Source organism: Eucyclogobius newberryi, unplaced genomic scaffold (genome assembly GCF_026437365.1).
Source record: "Eucyclogobius newberryi isolate DKJ021-1_F unplaced genomic scaffold, fEucNew1.0.hap1 SCAF_21, whole genome shotgun sequence".
NCBI classification, from domain to species: Eukaryota; Metazoa; Chordata; class Actinopteri; order Gobiiformes; family Gobiidae; genus Eucyclogobius; species Eucyclogobius newberryi.
In genome coordinates, this window is record NW_027315846.1 from 28,987,629 (window position 1) to 29,007,947 (window position 20,319).

General features: G+C 46.8%; 1 protein-coding gene across 1 annotated transcript in view; it reads right to left on the minus strand.

Moving 5' to 3' along the window:
- Nucleotides 1–12,302: 12,302 nt before the first annotated feature.
- Nucleotides 12,303–20,319, minus strand: part of luzp1 (leucine zipper protein 1) — a 53,730-nt gene continuing 45,713 nt past the window's right edge. The window contains exons 6-7 of the mRNA XM_072457283.1: nucleotides 15,696–15,900; nucleotides 12,303–12,606 (exon numbers count right to left, since the gene is read on the minus strand). Coding sequence (XP_072313384.1) covers nucleotides 15,697–15,900 — 204 coding nt within the window. The 3' untranslated portion in view covers nucleotides 12,303–12,606; nucleotide 15,696. The remainder of the gene's footprint in view (nucleotides 12,607–15,695; nucleotides 15,901–20,319) is intronic.

The window sequence follows — 20,319 nt, forward strand, 5'->3', positions numbered from 1 at the left end:
AAATCTACACACACGGACCAGTCTCTAACCCTTATGTCTCGGGACTGTCGGAAAAACTGCAAAGAACATGAAGTCCCTGAAGTTATTTTAAACCAGGAAACACTTTAAGACAAAAACTGGTTCATTCTAAGGACAAGATGCAACACAAAAACAGCCATGTAGTTTATTCTGTCCAATGCAGTGAAGAAAAGTCTAAAGAGCGTTACATAGTGAGACAAAACAGCCTCTGAACGGCTCTATCAGCAGTTTGAGAGAATTTAAGATATAGAAAATACTTGATTTAGTAAATAATTAACTTTAACTGAAATGTTAGAGAATGCCCTGCTTCCCCTGACGGCAGAGCAGAGTTTACGCTCACGATAAAGCTAACAAATATTAGCATGCTAATAGCACGCTTCCAGATCGCTTTGGAAGCTCAATCTCTCATGGCCCACTTTGGACTGCTCAAATGGGCCAGTACGGTTTCCTTTTGACAGGGACAGTCCAATGGGAACCAGTGGAAACGTGGCTATAGTGACCCCTGTGGGAATAGACCCCATAAGAGTGGACTCAAGACTAAACCAGGTCTAAAGTACTTCTCATACATCATACTAACTACTGGAGACAAAAACAGCCCACAAAAGCTGTACTAAACCAGGAACACAAGGTCTAACATTAGAGTAAACCAAGTCTAAAGCTTGTGGTCTCACCGTGTAGACCAAAGCACCACAAAGACCAAACCAGAACTCAACCAGGTTCAATTAAGACTAAACCAGGTCCACAACACCTTTTATAGAAAGCATCATTAGTTGTGCTTGACTGAAGCAGGTTACAGAGTTTTATTAGTTCCGCTGGTGTTGACGGAGCGTTCTTGTGGTCTGAGCGTCTCTGAGCTGTGCTTATCCTGCAGAACATCAGCTCTTCTCACCACATCAGGAGGAACATGCTGAGTCGGCCCAAGAATCACTGTGAAAAGAGCTTTAGATCTTCAAAGTGAAGGAGGCGGGCTCAGGAGAGGAGAGCTTCTGAAAACAACCATTCCAAGTATCACCAGGCCATTGGATCGTGATGAAGCAGAAGACTCGGATACGATCGAATCACAAAACATGAACCTACTGCCACGCCCAGACTGAAACAGAGAATGTCATAATATGATTTATTTGTAAGGACTGCTTGGCTCGTAGGCTTTATTAGAGAAGACTGATGAGACTGGGGAAGGACATACAGCTGATTGTCAGAGCTGGATTGAACCCACGATGATGTGGCCACATGGACCGCACATGTGCTATTCACTCGAGCGGCACCAGAAAAGGGTTTTTTGGCCCATGTAATAAGACTGGACATTATAGCGTGAAATGAGGGGGAAGAGTAGGAAAGACATTCAGCAAATTATTGGAGCTGTCGCCTGAGTCTGTGTTCCCCCTTATCCAGTCACAGCAACATATCTGTCCTGCTGCTGTCGCAGCCGAGGAAATACTCCACATTCAGAACAGAAATAAGTCAGTCCTTCCCTTCTTTAGCTCTCAGGATATGTCGCTTCCCTCCGGACTTTTCTTAAGTGCCAGTTAAAAGTTGCCAAAAGGAAAGGAGTGTGTTCTAAAGCTTTATACCATCGCTCCTGGAGATTTATTGTCCTTTAATCTTTTGATTGCGTTTTGTATTTCCAAAACTGTCATTTAAGATCCTATTTTGTTCCCACATGGGGTCATAGGTCACACATGGGGTCATAGGTCCCACATGGGGTCATAGGTCACACATGGGGTCATAGGTCCCACATGGGGTCATAGGTCACACATGGGGTCATAGGTCACACATGGGGTCATAGGTCCCACATGGGGTCATAGGTCACACATGGGGTCATAGGTCACACATGGGGTCATAGGTCACACATGGGACATAGACGCGATCGGCTCGGCCTGAACTCCAATAAAATGGAGGTTGTAGAACGCTCGTCTCAACAGTGACAAAGACTAGTTCAAAAAAGAAAAAACATGAAACTCCTAATCTTTGGCCAAGGCACATGAAACTTGAGACAGTGATCGAGAGACCTTTGACCTCTGACCTTTAACGAGTAAAACGCACCTGGCAGCGTCGCTCTATGATAAACAGGAAGTCAGCCATGTCGAATCAAAGTGGCACCGCCACGCTTGACTTTTTTTCCCATAATTGTGTCCTAGGTTTTTTGTCCGATCGAGCTCAAAACACCTTCTGCATCTAAAGACATTGAAATTTAATTAAAAAAAAAAAAAAAGTCAATATTCCTTATTCCGCGTAACACACCCTCAAAAAAGGCTTAATTTCCTGCTAATGCTAATGCTAATTAGCATTAGCGTTAGCATTGGCGTCTCTGTTGCTAGGTGACGGAGGTACAGGGAGGAGGGCGTGCAGTCGGGTCACTGAGGCTCTCTCTTTCTCCCTGCTCAGGTCTGCGTTCAGCACCATCTTGCATTTTGTCAGGACAAACTGCTATTTGAATCGCAAACTACACAATCATCAACGGTGAGTTACTGAGCGTCGTTTGGTCTGACGCAAAACGCAGCAGAAAACATGGACGGGCGGGAAGGCGGTCGTGCGGGAGGCGAGAGCCGTCATGGCCGCTAGCGCGGCTTGAATTGAATTTGATCTTGTTCAGTTAAGAGTGCGTCACTTTGCCTGTCCCATGTTTGAAACATGTTTTTAAACCGAACAGAGAAAAAGAGCTTTTAAGTTTTTTTTTCAAATGAGTTATTTTCGTTTTTTTGCAGAATGTGCAAGTTGAAGTCACGAAGAAGCCACTCCGTGTTTCAGATAACGGTAAAGTAAACATGAAGCCGTTAAAGTTGAGTCGTTTTCTGTTTTCTAGTTTTACTGCATTTCTTGGCGTAGTTTTCCTCCATCAATTTACATTTTCTTGCTGATCTTTTTTGTCCCTTTGTTTCTTTTTTCCAAGGTTATGGCTATGACTATGTCCTCTTAAGACTGCTTTGGAAGCGTCCCACAGGAGGCGGAGACATTTCCCTTGTGTCATTTTCCTCCAGACAAACCTTCATGTTGTTGGACCTTTTGTCCTTAAACAAAGGGTCATTAAGCAGCTGCATTGAACCTCCAGTGAGTTCTTTTGTCTTTCCTCCAAATCGACAGAAATGTAGAGCAGGATCACTATTGAGCCTATATCTGCTTTATTGAGAACAAAGAATGATCTATTCTGGAACAGATTTATGTGGATTAGAGCACAACACGTCTAATGTAGGCTGAATGCAAAGATTCCAATCGCCGCCACATATTTGGTTCCCCAAGGTTCATGACATCAGCACAGAAAGTGACATCACTTGGTGGAGCAAAGAGTAAAACCCTTTCCATTAATATTCCCCTCAACCAGAACATCTTTATCCCTACGTTCAAAACTTGTCTTTAAAATCCTTGAAAAAGTTGTAGTAAAACAGCTTTGTCGCCACCTGCAGGACAATCACTTATTTGAAGTTTTCCAGTCAGGGTTCAGAGCCCACCACAGCAGGGTCCAGAGCCCACCACAGCAGGGTTCAGAGCCCACCACAGCAGGGTCCAGAGCCCACCACAGCAGGGTTCAGAGCCCACCACAGCAGGGTTCAGAGCCCACCACAGCAGGGTCCAGAGCCCACCACAGCAGGGTCCAGAGCCCACCACAGCAGGGTCCAGAGCCCACCACAGCAGGGTCCAGAGCCCACCACAGCAGGGTCCAGAGCCCACCACAGCAGGGTTCAGAGCCCACCACAGCAGGGTTCAGAGCCCACCACAGCAGGGTCCAGAGCCCACCACAGCAGGGTCCAGAGCCCACCACAGCAGGGTTCAGAGCCCACCACAGCAGGGTCCAGAGCCCACCACAGCAGGGTCCAGAGCCCACCACAGCAGGGTCCAGAGCCCACCACAGCAGGGTCCAGAGCCCACCACAGCAGGGTCCAGAGCCCACCACAGCAGGGTTCAGAGCCCACCACAGCAGGGTTGATCGTACCGTTGAGAACTCTTGAATCATTTTAATCTCTCTGGTCGAGAACAACAAACACACAAGAACCATAAGAACACAAAACCACAAGAAAATCAGTGACATTCCTGAAATGAGCTCAACAAAGTTCTTAGTATCTTCACGTTCTTCTCCTTCCGTTAGTCCCAAAAGTCTGATATTGTTCCTGTAAGATCTGGACTCCAATTCCAGGATTTTACTTCTTATATTCATGACCTCCTCCCGTAGTGCCACGCCTCAACTTTGTGTGCTTCATCTGCTCCTGCCACATTAGACTCCTATATGTCCTTTGACCAGAGCTCTTATCTTATCCAGATCTGGCTGTTGGCAGCTGTGTCGCTCCTGCTAGCCACGTTAGCCTCATTAGCTTGTGAGGCGGGCTGTTTTTCAACTTTGTTTGTTTACTTCCTTTAGTGTTTAGTGTTTTTCACGATAAGTCTGGACAGTGACGGGGTGAGCGTGCGGGACGGGGTGAGCGTGCGGGACGGGGGGAGCGTGCGGGACGGGGTGAGCGTGCGGGACGGGGTGAGCGTGCGGGACGGGGTGAGCGTGCGGGACGGGGTGAGCGTGCGGGACGGGGTGAGCGTGCGGGACGGGGGGAGCGTGCGGGACGGGGTGAGCGTGCGGGACGGGGGGAGCGTGCGGGACGGGGTGAGCGTGCGGGACGGGGTGAGCGTGCGGGACGGGGTGAGCGTGCGGGACGGGGTGAGCGTGCGGGACGGGGGGAGCGTGCGGGACGGGGTGAGCGTGCGGGACGGGGTGAGCGTGCGGGACGGGGTGAGCGTGCGGGACGGGGTGAGCGTGCGGGACCTCTAACGTGGAACCAGAAGTCTCTTTGAACCACTTTCATGATATATTTGTTTGGTAAAGAGCATTTTCTTCAATCTAATCTCTTCTCTTTTTAATTTCCTGCAGCATTTCAGGATCCTTCTTTTCAGCTTGTTTAGCCTCCATCAGCTTTAGTTTGTTCCGTAAAATTGTTTTTTTTTTTCTACGTTTGTTTCTTTTTGGCCAAGACGACTGCAATTATCCTGCTCCTCAAAACTGCCTTTAAAGGTATTCTTTTTAGATTGATTTAGATTTGAGTTTGAGATTCCTAATATTGGCTGAACATGTAAGTCTCATCCACAGACAAGGGTTCCCTCAGAGTGGTTTGCATTCAGATCCATAACTTCAGTAAAGAGGGTGAGGGCGCCTCCTGGTGGAGAATATACATTTCTCCCTTTGACCAGTACAAATCTGCCATATTTAACTTTGTGTTCAAAACTCTGCTCAAAGGCCACGCCCCTCTTATGTTGCCCCTGGACGAGTAACGTCTGTTAGAACCAAATGTAGCCACTTTTGAAGTTTAAATGGGTTTCTTGTATATAATATTTTTGTTTTCTTTTCTCATCTTTGCAAGTACCTTTGACCACTTAATTGGACTCAATTTGCCATTAATATTGAAGTATTCTCTTCATCACTTTTCAGATGCTACTGTATTAAACATGTTGAAATAATTCTTGTAAATCTGCTTTTCTTACACAACTCTCTGGTCGAACACAACACACAAACAAAAGAACTACAACAGAACACAATCAAAAAGAGCTCATGCCAAAATCATGCAAAGAGCCCACAGACCGATCCAAAAAGGGATCAGAAGATGGAGGGAATTGGATTCCTCCGGAGCGAAGCTGGAGTTTGAGCCAGAACTTGAGCCGGAGTTACCGGCTCCTGTGCTGCTGCAGCGGGAGGCGAGGGCTAGCACTGCTAGCATGCGAGGGCTAGCACTGCTAGCATGCGAGGGCTAGCACTGCTACTGCTAGCATGCGAGGGCTAGCACTGCTACTGCTAGCATGCGAGGGCTAGCACTGCTAGCATGCGAGGGCTAGCACTGTTAGCATGCGAGGGCTAGCACTGTTAGCATGCAAGGGCTAGCACTGATAGCATGCCAGGGCTAGCACTGCTAGCATGCCAGGGCTAGCAGTGCTAGCATGCCAGGGCTAGCAGTGCTAGCATGCGAGGGCTAGCACTGCTAGCATGCGAGCTTAGCCTGAGCATTACGAGCCTGTTTCTCTGTGCTGTCATTTTCGGTTTTACAGTCACGGCCAGACTCGGGCGCAGAAGAAAATAAACTTGAGCCGCAATTCTGGCAAGGTTTGTAGCCGTATAGGTTTGTAGCCGTATAGGTTTGTAGCCGTATAGGTTTGTAGCCGTATAGGTTTGTAGCCGTATAGGTTTGTAGCCGTATAGGTTTGTAGCCGTATAGGTTTATAGCCGTATAGGTTTGTAGCCGTATAGGTTTGTAGCTGTATAGGTTTGTAGCTGTATAGGTTTATAGCCGTATAGGTTTGTAGCCCTTCATCGCGCTCATGCAGACCTGAACCATTGGAGCTTTGCAGAGCCGTGTCATGGGAATTATTTTGCATTCATACATTTATTGGCACAATAAGCGATCACTTTAGACTTGAATGCAAACATTTCTGTGCCAAACCTCTTTTCCATAACATCCTGTGTGAATGAGCCCATCACAATCCTCACCATGCAACGTGCACGACAAGAGCCACAGGCTTTCTGATTGGCTGTCGTGTGCCTCGAGGAGGTGTGTCTTCCACGTAGACAATGGAACAGTGGCACAGTGGCACAGTGGCACAGTGGCACAGTGGCACAGTGGCACAGTGGCACAGTGGGCCGGCGCTGCACGATGTGGAATGAGCCTGTGAGTCACTTAGCGTCCTCATTTTTTCTTATTTTCTTTCCTCATTCTTTCACAATTCGGGTAAGGTTATGTTTTAGGGCCGCCCTCTGCACCGGACACGCCCTCTGTGCACCGGACACGCCCTCTGTGCACCGGACACGCCCTCTGCACCGGACACGCCCTCTGTGATTGTTTTTATGGACAACGATGAATGTGTAACTTCACTGAGACCTGTTTTCCTTAACCTGTTTCCATCAACCTATTTCCCCCTGTGCACAAAGGTGGGACCCAAATGGCATTGCTTATTAAAAGAGGATCTTATGTTCCACATGTGAGTGTGATGCATCATTAGAAAGCTTAGGCCTTCTAGTTTCTGCAGATGTGCAGATGTCACACTGTCAGGGCTTCAGAACTTACACTACAGAAGCACAAACATGAACCAAACATCCTTTTTTTAGTCTCGCCTGAATATTGTCCATGTGTAATGGTCCTGAGCATGACATACTTCATTGTGTGCTTATGCTGTTCACTGTACATGATGTTTATCTTGTTGACAACAACTGTGTAAAGTTTCAGATCTCTAGGAACAGGCATTTTGGTGCTGTTGACCTTTTTGTATCAAAAAGTATATTCAAGTGATCCAAATATGTGCCAACTGTGCCAAACTGTTTTATTTCAATTTTGATGTTTTGTAGGCCACTAATACCGATTATAACTGCTAAAAACAATGTATGTGGAAATGTGTAAATATGAGTTTACCCATGAATTTCCCATATAGAGGTTAAAAAAAAAGATATATATATATTTTTATTTTATTTTTGTATTGGTATAATAATACATATATCTAACAAAATGCACGTCCAAAAGGCAAATAAAATCAGAAAACGTTATGCGCAAAATCCTGCCGAGAAATCTGGCTCTTTACAGCCTTCCCAGAGCCTTACGCACGAGAATACAGAAGATTCTGTGTCAATAAGCCCTTTGTCCCGCCCCTCTTTCTAAAGCTGATCTTTTTTGCGGAGGGTGTAACAAACAAACCCGTGGACATAAAAATGGTGGATGGTCTCATTCTGTAGCTAACAGTCTGAAGAAAAGAAGGATATACAACATTATCTTATAAGTCAAACAGGTCATTTGTTATGGACGGAGAAATGCGGCGGACAAGCGCATTCTCGTCCGGTGAGAAACGAAGAAAACTTTGTTTACTTGACAACATCTCGAAATCGGAAAACTTCAGGAAAAATACAAGTGGATATTGTTTTTCAATGATTCCTTACGGACAGACTGAGCACAAGGATGTACAGAATTAAAGCCGTTCAGTCCGTCATAAACAGCAAACAGGACATGCGTTTGTAAAAGTTGAGACTTTCTCACAAACTATTGGCAATTGCTTCATGGGGCAAATTATTCAATTCAATCAATGACATATTCGTTGAGAAAATAAGCTTTAAAATGATGTATAACTTGCTGGTATTGACCACGGAAATAAAAGTGATGATGTAAGAGAATATTTGAGATATAGAAAATGCGCGCCGGCGGACAGGTGGGTGGTAACAGGTTAAGAAACTTATTGTTGATATAAAACTTATTCATATATAAATCATATCTTGTATTAAAAATGTCTCTGTGCCTCTTGGCAACAACAAATCTGTGCCTTTTAATGTTTTCAATCTGGTCCTGGGCCCATTAATGCCCAGGTGTCATTGTTGGTTTTCTGATTTGGGTTTTAACAGTAACGGCTAAAGTTAAAACACCCACACTAGCATTAGCCACACTAGCATTAGCCACACTAGCATTAGCCACACTAGCATTAGCCACACTAGCATTAGCATTAGCCAGCTGCTAACGACCTGAACCAAACAGCTCAGCCTCAGTCTGGAGTGACCTCTGTGAGTCCACTGGTCCCTCCTGACCACAGTTTTACATTTCTGGACAAACAGGGTCTTTGGAGATGTAACAGAAGAGGAATCCTTTGTTTTGAGACTTTTTGTTTGTAGAGCCTGAAGCGCAACAAGCAGCATTCGTCCTCAAGCTAGCATTAGCAAAGAGTGTGTGACTTCTGTAGGCTAACATACTAGTACAAGTACTGTAAGTACTAGTACAAGTACTGTAAGGTTCTGAATGTCCACCACTTGTGGAGAAGGCGGGGCATTCAGGTTTGATATTGATTAAAGAATTGTTCAAGAATTCAAACATGACACACTGCCTAAGTGTGGGTAAGTTTGAATCGTATTTTTAAGAGTAGAATGGGGCACCAGCCGCATAATCTGATATTTGGGGCCGTGGCTTCAGCCAATCAGCATGCACGCTGGGGTCAGAGCTGATAAGGAGACGAGATCTGGCTTTAGGCCACAAGAGTTACACAAAAGGTCAAATTGTTCACAAAACAAGTTATGAAACAGTTAAAACGACATGTTAAACACGATAACACAATATGTACATGTAAAGTCATCTGGTGGACACATTGTCTGTTAAAACCACTAAAACCGCAGAGTCTTTCAGCGTTTGAGCGTTTGTCTTGGAGAGATCGTTACTCTCTGTGATCCAAAAGGAGTCATTTGATGAAAAGTTATTTTCAAAGTTCAGAGCGTCTCTGTTGTCACTATTACGTCCTCTGCCCTCGAGGACGTAAAACTCCACACGGAGCTGATAACACCTTTAGCCCGCATTCCTGTCACCATGGTAACAGGGGGAGGACATCTGTATAACTTACACTTCACTTTGGACCCGTGAATAAACCAATGTTTTATCTAGAGACTAAAAGTAAAGTGTGGACCTTCACTTCCTGTTTCATTCATTATCTATGGAGTATTAGCACAGCAGAGAGCGAGTTAAGGAAGTCTGAATTTATTCTTTGTAGTTTTGCAGCTCACAACAAGCTATGAATTGTGTTTGGATTAATATCATCCATATTGTTTTTTATATATAAATATAGACCACAGCACATAATAAGACAGTTTAGGTCTTGTTACTCGGGCCACAAGAGCTGGACAGTTCTGCAGTGGCTCTAACACGTGTGAAATAAAAGACACATCCAAACATGAGGTTGATATATTTAATGCTCTAATAAAATAATACACCTTTATAGAAACACGATGCAGATTCGCACGGCGAACCCCGTCAGAGACAAGCTTCAGCAACAAACCCCGTCGCCCAGAGCAACTGCAGCAGCATCTGCGGAGCATCTGCTGCAGTAACAAAGCTCCTCCCCTGGAGCAGAAGCTCCTCCCCTGGAGCGGCGGCTCCTCCCCTGGAGCAGGAGCTCCTCCCCTGGAGCAGCGGCTCCTCCCCTGGAGCAGAAGCTCCTCCCCTGGAGCGGCGGCTCCTCCCCTGGAGCAGGAGCTCCTCCCCTGGAGCAGAAGCTCCTCCCCTGGAGCGGCGGCTCCTCCCCTGGAGCAGGAGCTCCTCCCCTGGAGCGGCGGCTCCTCCCCTGGAGCAGGAGCTCCTCCCCTGGAGCAGAAGCTCCTCCCCTGGAGCAGCGGCTCCTCGGGGCCAGAATGAGGAACAGAAGCATTTATACGTTGCTAAAATAGAATTTACAGGAGTTAAAATGACTTGAACTCAAAATCTGAAAGTATTTTTTTTTCTAGTTAAGTTCGGTTGACTTAGAAAGTCCTGTTTATTTGGCTTGTTTTAAAGGCTCTGTAAGCCACGTTCCACAAAAACTAAAATATTGCTCGACAGACGATTTAGTAGGTTTAGAAATCAAAGAAAATGTTTTTGAAAACAGTCATTTCCTGAATCAAGTCAAATACAAAGTAAACCAGTCCAGAGAACTCATGGATCCAAGGCATTCAAACCTTTGTCGATATTTTGCAGTGTAGAATGTTGTAGATAAAAATGATTTGATAAAAGTAAAAGCAGCGTCATGTCCACAGCTCCAGGAGCATGCGCTGCACTCCTAAGTGCTCTCCATCAGGAACATGCAAAGCTCCAGAACATTCAGATGCAGCACTGTTCAAAGTCCTTTCAAATACATGACGAGTCCAGGAAAAAACTAAAATGTCTTTCAAATGTTCCAAAGTAAACATGATTAGGCAGTTTTTGGTCACATCCGAGTGAAGGCAAGCGAGTGGTCCTGACATGGCAAAAATACAAATATACATGAGCTCAAATGACTTGTATTCAGAATATATTGCTTTATTTGAACAGCTTTAACCAGTCCAGATTGATTAACTTATGTATCTTTTCTGCAGGAGGAAGTGCCTGGGGTGAGGGAAGTCTGGGAGAGACTGATAAGACAGAGAAGCAGAAGCTGGAAGGATATTTCCTCCTAAAATCAAATCAAAATGTTTCATTTCTCATTTTCCCTTTTACATTTTGCAGTGATTGTAGAAAAAAACAACTCATTTGTAATAAGTAATAATCTCAAAGTACATGTACCTGAGATATATGTACAAGTACATGTACATGAGATATATGTACAAGTACACGTACATGAGATATATGTACAAGTACATGTACCTGAGATATATGTACAAGTACATGTACATGAGATATATGTACAAGTACATGTACCTGAGATATATGTACAAGTACATGTACATGAGATATATGTACAAGTACATGTACCTGAGATATATGTACAAGTACATGTACCTGAGATATATGTACAAGTACATGTACATGAGATATATGTACAAGTACACGTACATGAGATATATGTACAAGTACATGTACATGAGATATATGTACAAGTACATGTACATGAGATATATGTACAAGTACACGTACATGAGATATATGTACAAGTACACGTACATGAGATATATGTACAAGTACACGTACATGAGATATATGTACAAGTACACGTACATGAGATATATGTACAAGTACATGTACATGAGATATATGTACAAGTACACATACATGAGATATATGTACAAGTACATGTACATGAGATATATGTACAAGTACATGTACATGAGATATATGTACAAGTACATGTACATGAGATATATGTACAAGTACATGTACCTGAGATATATGTACAAGTACATGTACATGAGATATATGTACAAGTACATGTACCTGAGATATATGTACAAGTACATGTACCTGAGATATATGTACAAGTACATGTACATGAGATATATGTACAAGTACATGTACATGAGATATATGTACAAGTACATGTACCTGAGATATATGTACAAGTACATGTACATGAGATATATGTACAAGTACACGTACATGAGATATATGTACAAGTACATGTACATGAGATATATGTACAAGTACATGTACATGAGATATATGTACAAGTACACGTACATGAGATATATGTACAAGTACACGTACATGAGATATATGTACAAGTACACGTACATGAGATATATGTACAAGTACACGTACATGAGATATATGTACAAGTACATGTACATGAGATATATGTACAAGTACACGTACATGAGATATATGTACAAGTACACGTACATGAGATATATGTACAAGTACATGTACATGAGATATATGTACAAGTACATGTACATGAGATATATGTACAAGTACACGTACATGAGATATATGTACAAGTACATGTACATGAGATATATGTACAAGTACATGTACATGAGATATATGTACAAGTACACGTACATGAGATATATGTACAAGTACATGTAATATTCTGAATTCAAGTGATTTGACCGGCTGCATGGACGTGCTGCTGAGCGTGCCGCCCTCTCCTTTGTCCAGTTCCATCAAACATCCAGCGAGCAGAAGAGGAGGCAGAGGTCAGAGGTCAGTCCTGAGGCACAGGTCAGTCCTGAGGCACAGGTCAGTCCTGAGGGGCAAAGGTCAGTCCTGAGGGGCACAGGTCAGTCCTGAGGGGCAAAGGTCAGTCCTGAGGGGCACAGGTCAGTCCTGAGGGGCAAAGGTCAGTCCTGAGGCACTGGTAGCGTCCAGAGCCTTTTGAAGATGAGTGGACACGATGCATGGGTCAATGTTCTGCCTCAGAGGAACAAATAGAGATCTGGAAGAGAAAGAAAGTGAATAACTTTAGGCTGGTTTTGTTCCACTGCAGCTGCTTTAGTCAGGAAATACATCAGGCTGTTTGCTGTAACCCGACCAAGTGGGTCGGTCGGTCGGTAAATTCTTATTTTTTTTACTTAGAAGGCAAAAAAGATCAAAATTTTGCCATTTTCGGAGTGACCACCAGGGGTCAGGCTTCAAAAGTCCAGGGGTCAGGCTTCAACAGTCCAGGGGTCAGGCTTCAACAGTCCAGGGGTCAGGCTTCAACAGTCCAGGGGTCAGGCTTCAACAGTCCAGGGGTCAGAGGCTTCAACAGTCCAGGGGTCAGGCTTCAACAGTCCAGGGGTCAGGCTTCAACAGTCCAGGGGTCAGGCTTCAACAGTCCAGGGGTCAGAGGCTTCAACAGTCCAGGGGTCAGGCTTCAACAGTCCAGGGGTCAGGCTTCAACAGTCCAGGGGTCAGGCTAGTCCAGGGGTCAGGCTTCAACAGTCCAGGGGTCAGAGGCTTCAACCCGATCATGAGACTAAATCTCACGATTTTAAGATATTTCAATCGACCTTTTCTACGTCGTTATCCTTTATTTTGGTAGCGAAGGCGAGCGGGGGGAACATGCGGGGGACATGGGCGCCAACATGTTTGTTGTGATGACACTGCTGGGCGTGTTTCAATCCCAGAATGCAATGCGAAAGTCAAATTTAAATGAAGCCACACCATGATGCAGAACGATATGAGCGGTGGTAAGTGGCGCTGACAGAAGCGTGCGTCTACGAGTGGCAGCTCGTAGACGCACGGCGTAGACTTTTTAACACCAAAGCAATGGAAGGAGTACTTTTACGGACTACGACAGAGTCTGAGGACAAAGCACTGGAAGTCAAGGCACTGGAAGAAGAACTTTTAGGACTACGACAAAGTCTAAGGAATAAAGTCTGGCGGTAATGCAACACTCGGATGTCAACCGCCATAAAACAACAACAACAACAACAACGGACTACGACAGAGTCTGAGGACTACGACAAGGTCTGAGGAGTGGAGTCTGGCGGTGGTGCAGCACTTGGATGCCAGCCGCCGTAGAGCAACAACAACAACAACAACTACGACAAAGTCTGAGGAATAAAGTCTGGCGGTAATGCAACACTTGGATGCCAACCGCCATAAAACAACAACAACAACAACAACAACTCGCTCCCATGTGGTCTAACCCGCTCTCATGTGGTCTAACACGCTCCCATGTGGTCTAACCCGCTCCCATGTGGTCTAACCCGCTCCCATGTGGTCTAACACGCTCCCATGTGGTCTAACCCGCTCCCATGTTCAGATCGCAGCGTCACATGACGTCCACATTCAGACCGTTCTTTGGCAGATTTTTGGCCCCGTCCCTGAAACACAAGTCTCTATAAAAAGACTTCAAACTGATGTTTTTCATTCCACTAAAACCAGTGGAGAAACTTGGAGAACATTCTGGAAGGAGCTCGTGTCCAGGAGCCGGCTCAGAATGAAGCGTGAAACTTGAGCTTGGCAGAGCCTGAGGGCCACGGCCCCGAGGAAACGCACTCATCCTTTGTGAGGAGAAGAGGCCTGACGTGACCCAGCCACGGCCCACAACAGTGGGCCACAACAGTGGGCCAAACAGTGGGCCACAACAATGGGCCACAACAATGGGCCATAAAACAACAACATAAAACAACAACAACAACTGACACAACACCCGGTCTGGAGAGGCGGGAGATGGCGGAGGAGAGTGGATCGGGGATGGAAGACGTTCTGGACGGCGTGGAGGAGCAGCCTTTTCTGCCTGCACATGCCCGGAAACGTAAAAAGTCCCTTAGCTCGTCCGAGGGTTCTGGGAATGAGCAGCAGGATGAGGCTGAAGCTATTGATATCCGGGGTGAGAGCAGAGACTGTAAGGTGATCATAAAGCTTGCACAGGATAGTGCATCCTTTAAGGAGTGGAATTCAGTGGCATTGTCAAAGAGCCTAACTGTAGCTGTGGGAGTGATCAAGAGTGCGAGTGTCCTTAGAGATGGCTCGCTGCTGGTCGTGTGCAAGGACGCGGCTCAGCAACGGAAGGCGATTGGAACTAAACGTCTGGGTGGAAAGGACATTCTTGTGTCTGATGCTGAAAGAAACACGGTCAGAGGAGTTATCGTAGGTGTCCCTACGGCGACGTCTGTGGATGAAGTTAAGGAGAATTTGACGGGAGTTACGGTGGTGGACGCTAGGCGGTTGAAGGTGACCCGGTCTGGGGTAAGATGTGACAGCTTGTCGGTAATGGTAACACTTGAAGGGAGGTGCCTGCCTAGTAAGGTGTTCATTGGGTTCATGTGCCATGACGTTAGGCCATATGTTCCACCGCCCCTGCGTTGCTTTAAGTGCCAGCGCTTTGGGCATATTGCAGCGGTCTGTAGAGGGAGGCAAAGATGTGGTAAATGTGCAGGAGATCACAAGTATGGGAAGTGTGACGTGGGAGCAAAACTGAAGTGCTGTAACTGTGGGGAAGAACATAGCTCTGCCTACGGGGGATGCAGGTTTAGCAAAAGAGCTGCTGAGGTGCAGAAAATAAAGGTCTCTCAAGGTATATCCTATGCAGATGCAGTCAAGAAAGTTTCAAGTAACGAGTTTAGAGTAAATACAGAGAGAGGAGCCAGCGCTGCTCCCAGCCAGGGCGAAATGAGAGAGGCCAGCGTGGCTCCCAAGAAGTGTGAAGGTTTCAAGAGTGGAGGTCCCAAGTGTGCAGGTTCCAGAATTAATGAGAATACCCTGGTTGTGGATAGAGAGGATTTTGTACTCTTTATGGTGGATGTTGTAAACTGTGCTGCTCAGACTCAAAGCAGAACTGAAAGGATCAGGATCATTGCTAAAGCTGCAGGGAGATTCCTTGGAACAAAGGAGCTTGATTGGGCAGATATAGAAAACAGGCTAAAGGCGCTAAATGGGAGTCGGAGTGATGGGGGTCTGCTTTTGGGGAGTCAGGGTGATCAGAGTGACGATATATATATATATATATATATATATATATATATATATATATATATATATGTATATGTATACACATAGTCATATCATGCAAAGAAAAACACCTGTGGCCCTGACCTCAGTGGTGCTCAATCTGACGCTGGTTCCAGGGTCGGGCACTTCCCTCTGTGCGGGCCCCTGACCCCTGGCCCCTGGCCCACAGCTCAGCTCTGGAGGAGGGGGCCCCTGGCGTCTTGGAGCTGCCCAGGAGAGATGAGTTGGTGGTGGGCAGCGGTCGTCTCCAGGAGGCCGGGCTGTGGCTCACACTCTCTGCAGCTTCAGCCTGAAACACAGAGAATGTGAGTCTGACACGAGCTTCAATCCAAAGATTCTAAAGGTTTAGTTTCAATAAACATGGGATTGTCCAAAACATAAGTCAAATTACAATTACAGTCAACAAAATAAAAATACACAAATGACCTTTACAAGGGCCTGGGATGAGGAAGTCACACGACGAATGCAATTGTAATAGTTTTGGGAAAAAAAGTAAAAATGTAATATTCAAGTAAATTAAATAAAGTAAGTTAGAGACACTGGATCTGATGATGTGATCAAATCAGGTGCTTGAGGGTTCCAGGAGTGACACAGACGAGCCCCGCCCGCCCCACAGACGAGCCCCGCCCCACAGACGAGCCCCGCCCGCCCCACAGACGAGCCCCGCCCCACAGACGAGCCCCGCCCCACAGACGAGCCCCGCCCCACAGACGAGCCCCGCCCCACAGACGAGCCCCGCCCCACAGACGAGGCCCGCCCCACAGACGAGCGTGGACGGAGGAGACTTTACAACGGTTGGCCCTTATGTTACGTGAAAGGCAGCAGGACATGGGGTCATTGAGAGCTGAGGTCAGGGCTGAGGTCAGGGCTGAGGTCAGGGCTGAGGTCGGAGCACAAGGCCACGCCCTCTTCACGCAGTGGTGTTTGGATGAGATTTGTCACCAACAGAAAGAGCTTTGTCTGAGCAGATGAAAGAGGCAGGAGAAGATCTTCTGGTGAGTTTTGAAGGTAAAGAATGTGCTGAAAACACCCGCAGAGACAAAAATACAAAACATAAGAAATGGATCCACCAACATGGGGTATGTGAGTTCAAGTGATGGTCACATAAGACATTTCTGTGGATATTTGATTTTCAGAAGGAAGTATTTAGGCTTTAGGACTGGACACAATGTGCACTGCACCTACAATCAAGGACTGGACATTATAATGAACATGTGGAACCATGAAGACATAAAAGGACATTAGGACTGGACAAGTGTAACTGGACATTGTTCTGTGCTTTAGGTCTATTGCTCTGGTCATGTTGAAAATGTGCATGAAGCTCTTAAAGACACTCGCACTGCTTTGATCAACATTGAACTGTGAAAGAAGCCATCGTATCCTTTAATACGTAAAGAAGAGAAGGAGCGACTGGACTGTGCCTCACAGAGACTATTTCTATTCTGAATGTGGACTATCGTTTATTCACCTCAATTATGTCCAAAAGAATGGAACAAATCCTCCCAAACTGAATCCACAAAGATCAGACACAAGACGACATAAGACGATCCTCACACACAATGAGACAAACACAAACACAACTAAACAAAGATGTGATCATAAGTCTGGACGCTGAGAAGGATTTTGATTCTTTAAACTGGACTTATTTTGGAATTAAAATAAATGATTTCACTGTTAAAAGAATCCTTTGGTATTTATAAATGAGGAATTATTATAACCACTAAAACCCTTTGACTGAAAGGATCATAAATCAACTTTGGTGGAGGAATAATATTTAATTTGTACTAATTTATTGCTAATCTGGATTAAATCTGTGTAAAGCAGATGGACAGAGCAGGTCATGTGTCCCTCCCAGAGGAGGAGCTCCAAGTCACATGTCTGGAGAAAATGTGGTTCCAAAAACGTGTCCACACCTTTAAGAGCTATGACCATGTGGTCTAACACGCTCCCCCATGTGGTCTAACACGCTCCCCCATGTGGTCTAACACGCTCCCCCATGTGCTCTAACACGCTCCCCCATGTGGTCTAACACACTCCCCCATGTGGTCTAACCTGCTCGCATGTGGTCTAACACGCTCCAACACGCTACCATGTGGTCTAACACGCTCCAACACGCTACCATGTGGTCTAACACGCTCCGCCATGTGGTCTAACCTGCTCGCATGTGGTCTAACACGCTCCAACACGCTACCATGTGGTCTAACACGCTCCAACACGCTACCATGTGGTCTAACACGCTCCGCCATGTGGTCTAACCTGCTCGCATGTGGTCTAACACGCTCCCCCATGTGGTCTAACACGCTCCCCCATGTGGTCTAACACGCTCCCCCATGTGGTCTAACCTGCTCCCATGTGGTCTAACACGCTCTCCCATGTGGTCTAACCTGCTCGCATGTGGTCTAACACGCTCCAACACGCTACCATGTGGTCTAACACGCTCCCCCATGTGGTCTAACCTGCTCGCATGTGGTCTAACACGCTCCAACACGCTACCATGTGGTCTAACACGCTCCCCCATGTGGTCTAACCTGCTCGCATGTGGTCTAACACGCTCCAACACGCTACCATGTGGTCTAACACGCTCCCCCATGTGGTCTAACCTGCTCGCATGTGGTCTAACACGCTCCAACACGCTACCATGTGGTCTAACACGCTACCATGTGGTCTAACATGCTCCCATGTGGTCTAACCCAATCCTATGTGGTCTAACACACTCCCATGTGGTCTAACCCGCTACCATGTGGTCTAACACGCTCTCCCATGTGGTCTAACCTGCTCGCATGTGGTCTAACACGCTCCAACACGCTACCATGTGGTCTAACACGCTCCCCCATGTGGTCTAACCTGCTCGCATGTGGTCTAACACGCTCCAACACGCTACCATGTGGTCTAACACGCTCCCCCATGTGGTCTAACCTGCTCGCATGTGGTCTAACATGCTCCAACACGCTACCATGTGGTCTAACACGCTCCCCCATGTGGTCTAACCTGCTCGCATGTGGTCTAACACGCTCCAACACGCTACCATGTGGTCTAACACGCTACCATGTGGTCTAACACGCTCCCATGTGGTCTAACCCGATCCTATGTGGTCTAACACGCTCCCATGTGGTCTAACACGCTCCCATGTGGTCTAACCCGCTACCATGTGCTCTAACACGCTCCCATGTGGTCTAACCCGCTCCCATGTGGTCTAACCCGCTACCATGTGGTCTAACACGCTCCCATGTGGTCTAACACGCTCCCATGTGCTCTAACACGCTCCCATGTGGTCTAACCCGCTCCCATGTGGTCTAACACGCTCCCATGTGGTCTAACCCGCTCCCATGTGGTCTAACACGCTCCAACACGCTACCATGTGGTCTAACACGCTCCCCCATGTGGTCTAACCTGCTCGCATGTGGTCTAACACGCTCCAACACGCTACCATGTGGTCTAACACGCTCCCCCATGTGGTCTAACCTGCTCGCATGTGGTCTAACACGCTCCAACACGCTACCATGTGGTCTAACACGCTCCCCCATGTGGTCTAACCTGCTCGCATGTGGTCTAACACGCTCCAACACGCTACCATGTGGTCTAACACGCTACCATGTGGTCTAACACGCTCCCATGTGGTCTAACCCGATCCTATGTGGTCTAACACACTCCCATGTGGTCTAACACGCTCCCATGTGGTCTAACCCGCTACCATGTGGTCTAACACGCTCTCCCATGTGGTCTAACCTGCTCGCATGTGGTCTAACACGCTCCAACACGCTACCATGTGGTCTAACACGCTCCCCCATGTGGTCTAACCTGCTCGCATGTGGTCTAACCCGCTACCATGTGGTCTAACACGCTCCCATGTGGTCTAACACGCTCCCATGTGCTCTAACACGCTCCCATGTGGTCTAACCCGCTCCCATGTGGTCTAACACGCTCCCATGTGGTCTAACCCGCTCCCATGTGGTCTAACACGCTCCAACACGCTACCATGTGGTCTAACACGCTCCCCCATGTGGTCTAACCTGCTCGCATGTGGTCTAACACGCTCCAACACGCTACCATGTGGTCTAACACGCTCTCCCATGTGGTCTAACCTGCTCGCATGTGGTCTAACACGCTCCAACACGCTACCATGTGGTCTAACACGCTCCCCCATGTGGTCTAACCTGCTCGCATGTGGTCTAACACGCTCCAACACGCTACCATGTGGTCTAACACGCTACCATGTGGTCTAACACGCTCCCATGTGGTCTAACCCGATCCTATGTGGTCTAACACGCTCCCATGTGGTCTAACACGCTCCCATGTGGTCTAACACGCTACCATGTGCTCTAACACGCTCCCATGTGGTCTAACACGCTCCCATGTGGTCTAACCCGCTACCATGTGGTCTAACACGCTCCCATGTGGTCTAACACGCTCCCATGTGCTCTAACACGCTCCCATGTGGTCTAACCCGCTCCCATGTGGTCTAACACGCTCCCATGTGGTCTAACCCGCTCCCATGTGGTCTAACACGCTCCAACACGCTACCATGTGGTCTAACACGCTCCCCCATGTGGTCTAACCTGCTCGCATGTGGTCTAACACGCTCCAACACGCTACCATGTGGTCTAACACGCTCCCCCATGTGGTCTAACCTGCTCGCATGTGGTCTAACACGCTCCAACACGCTACCATGTGGTCTAACACGCTCCCCCATGTGGTCTAACCTGCTCGC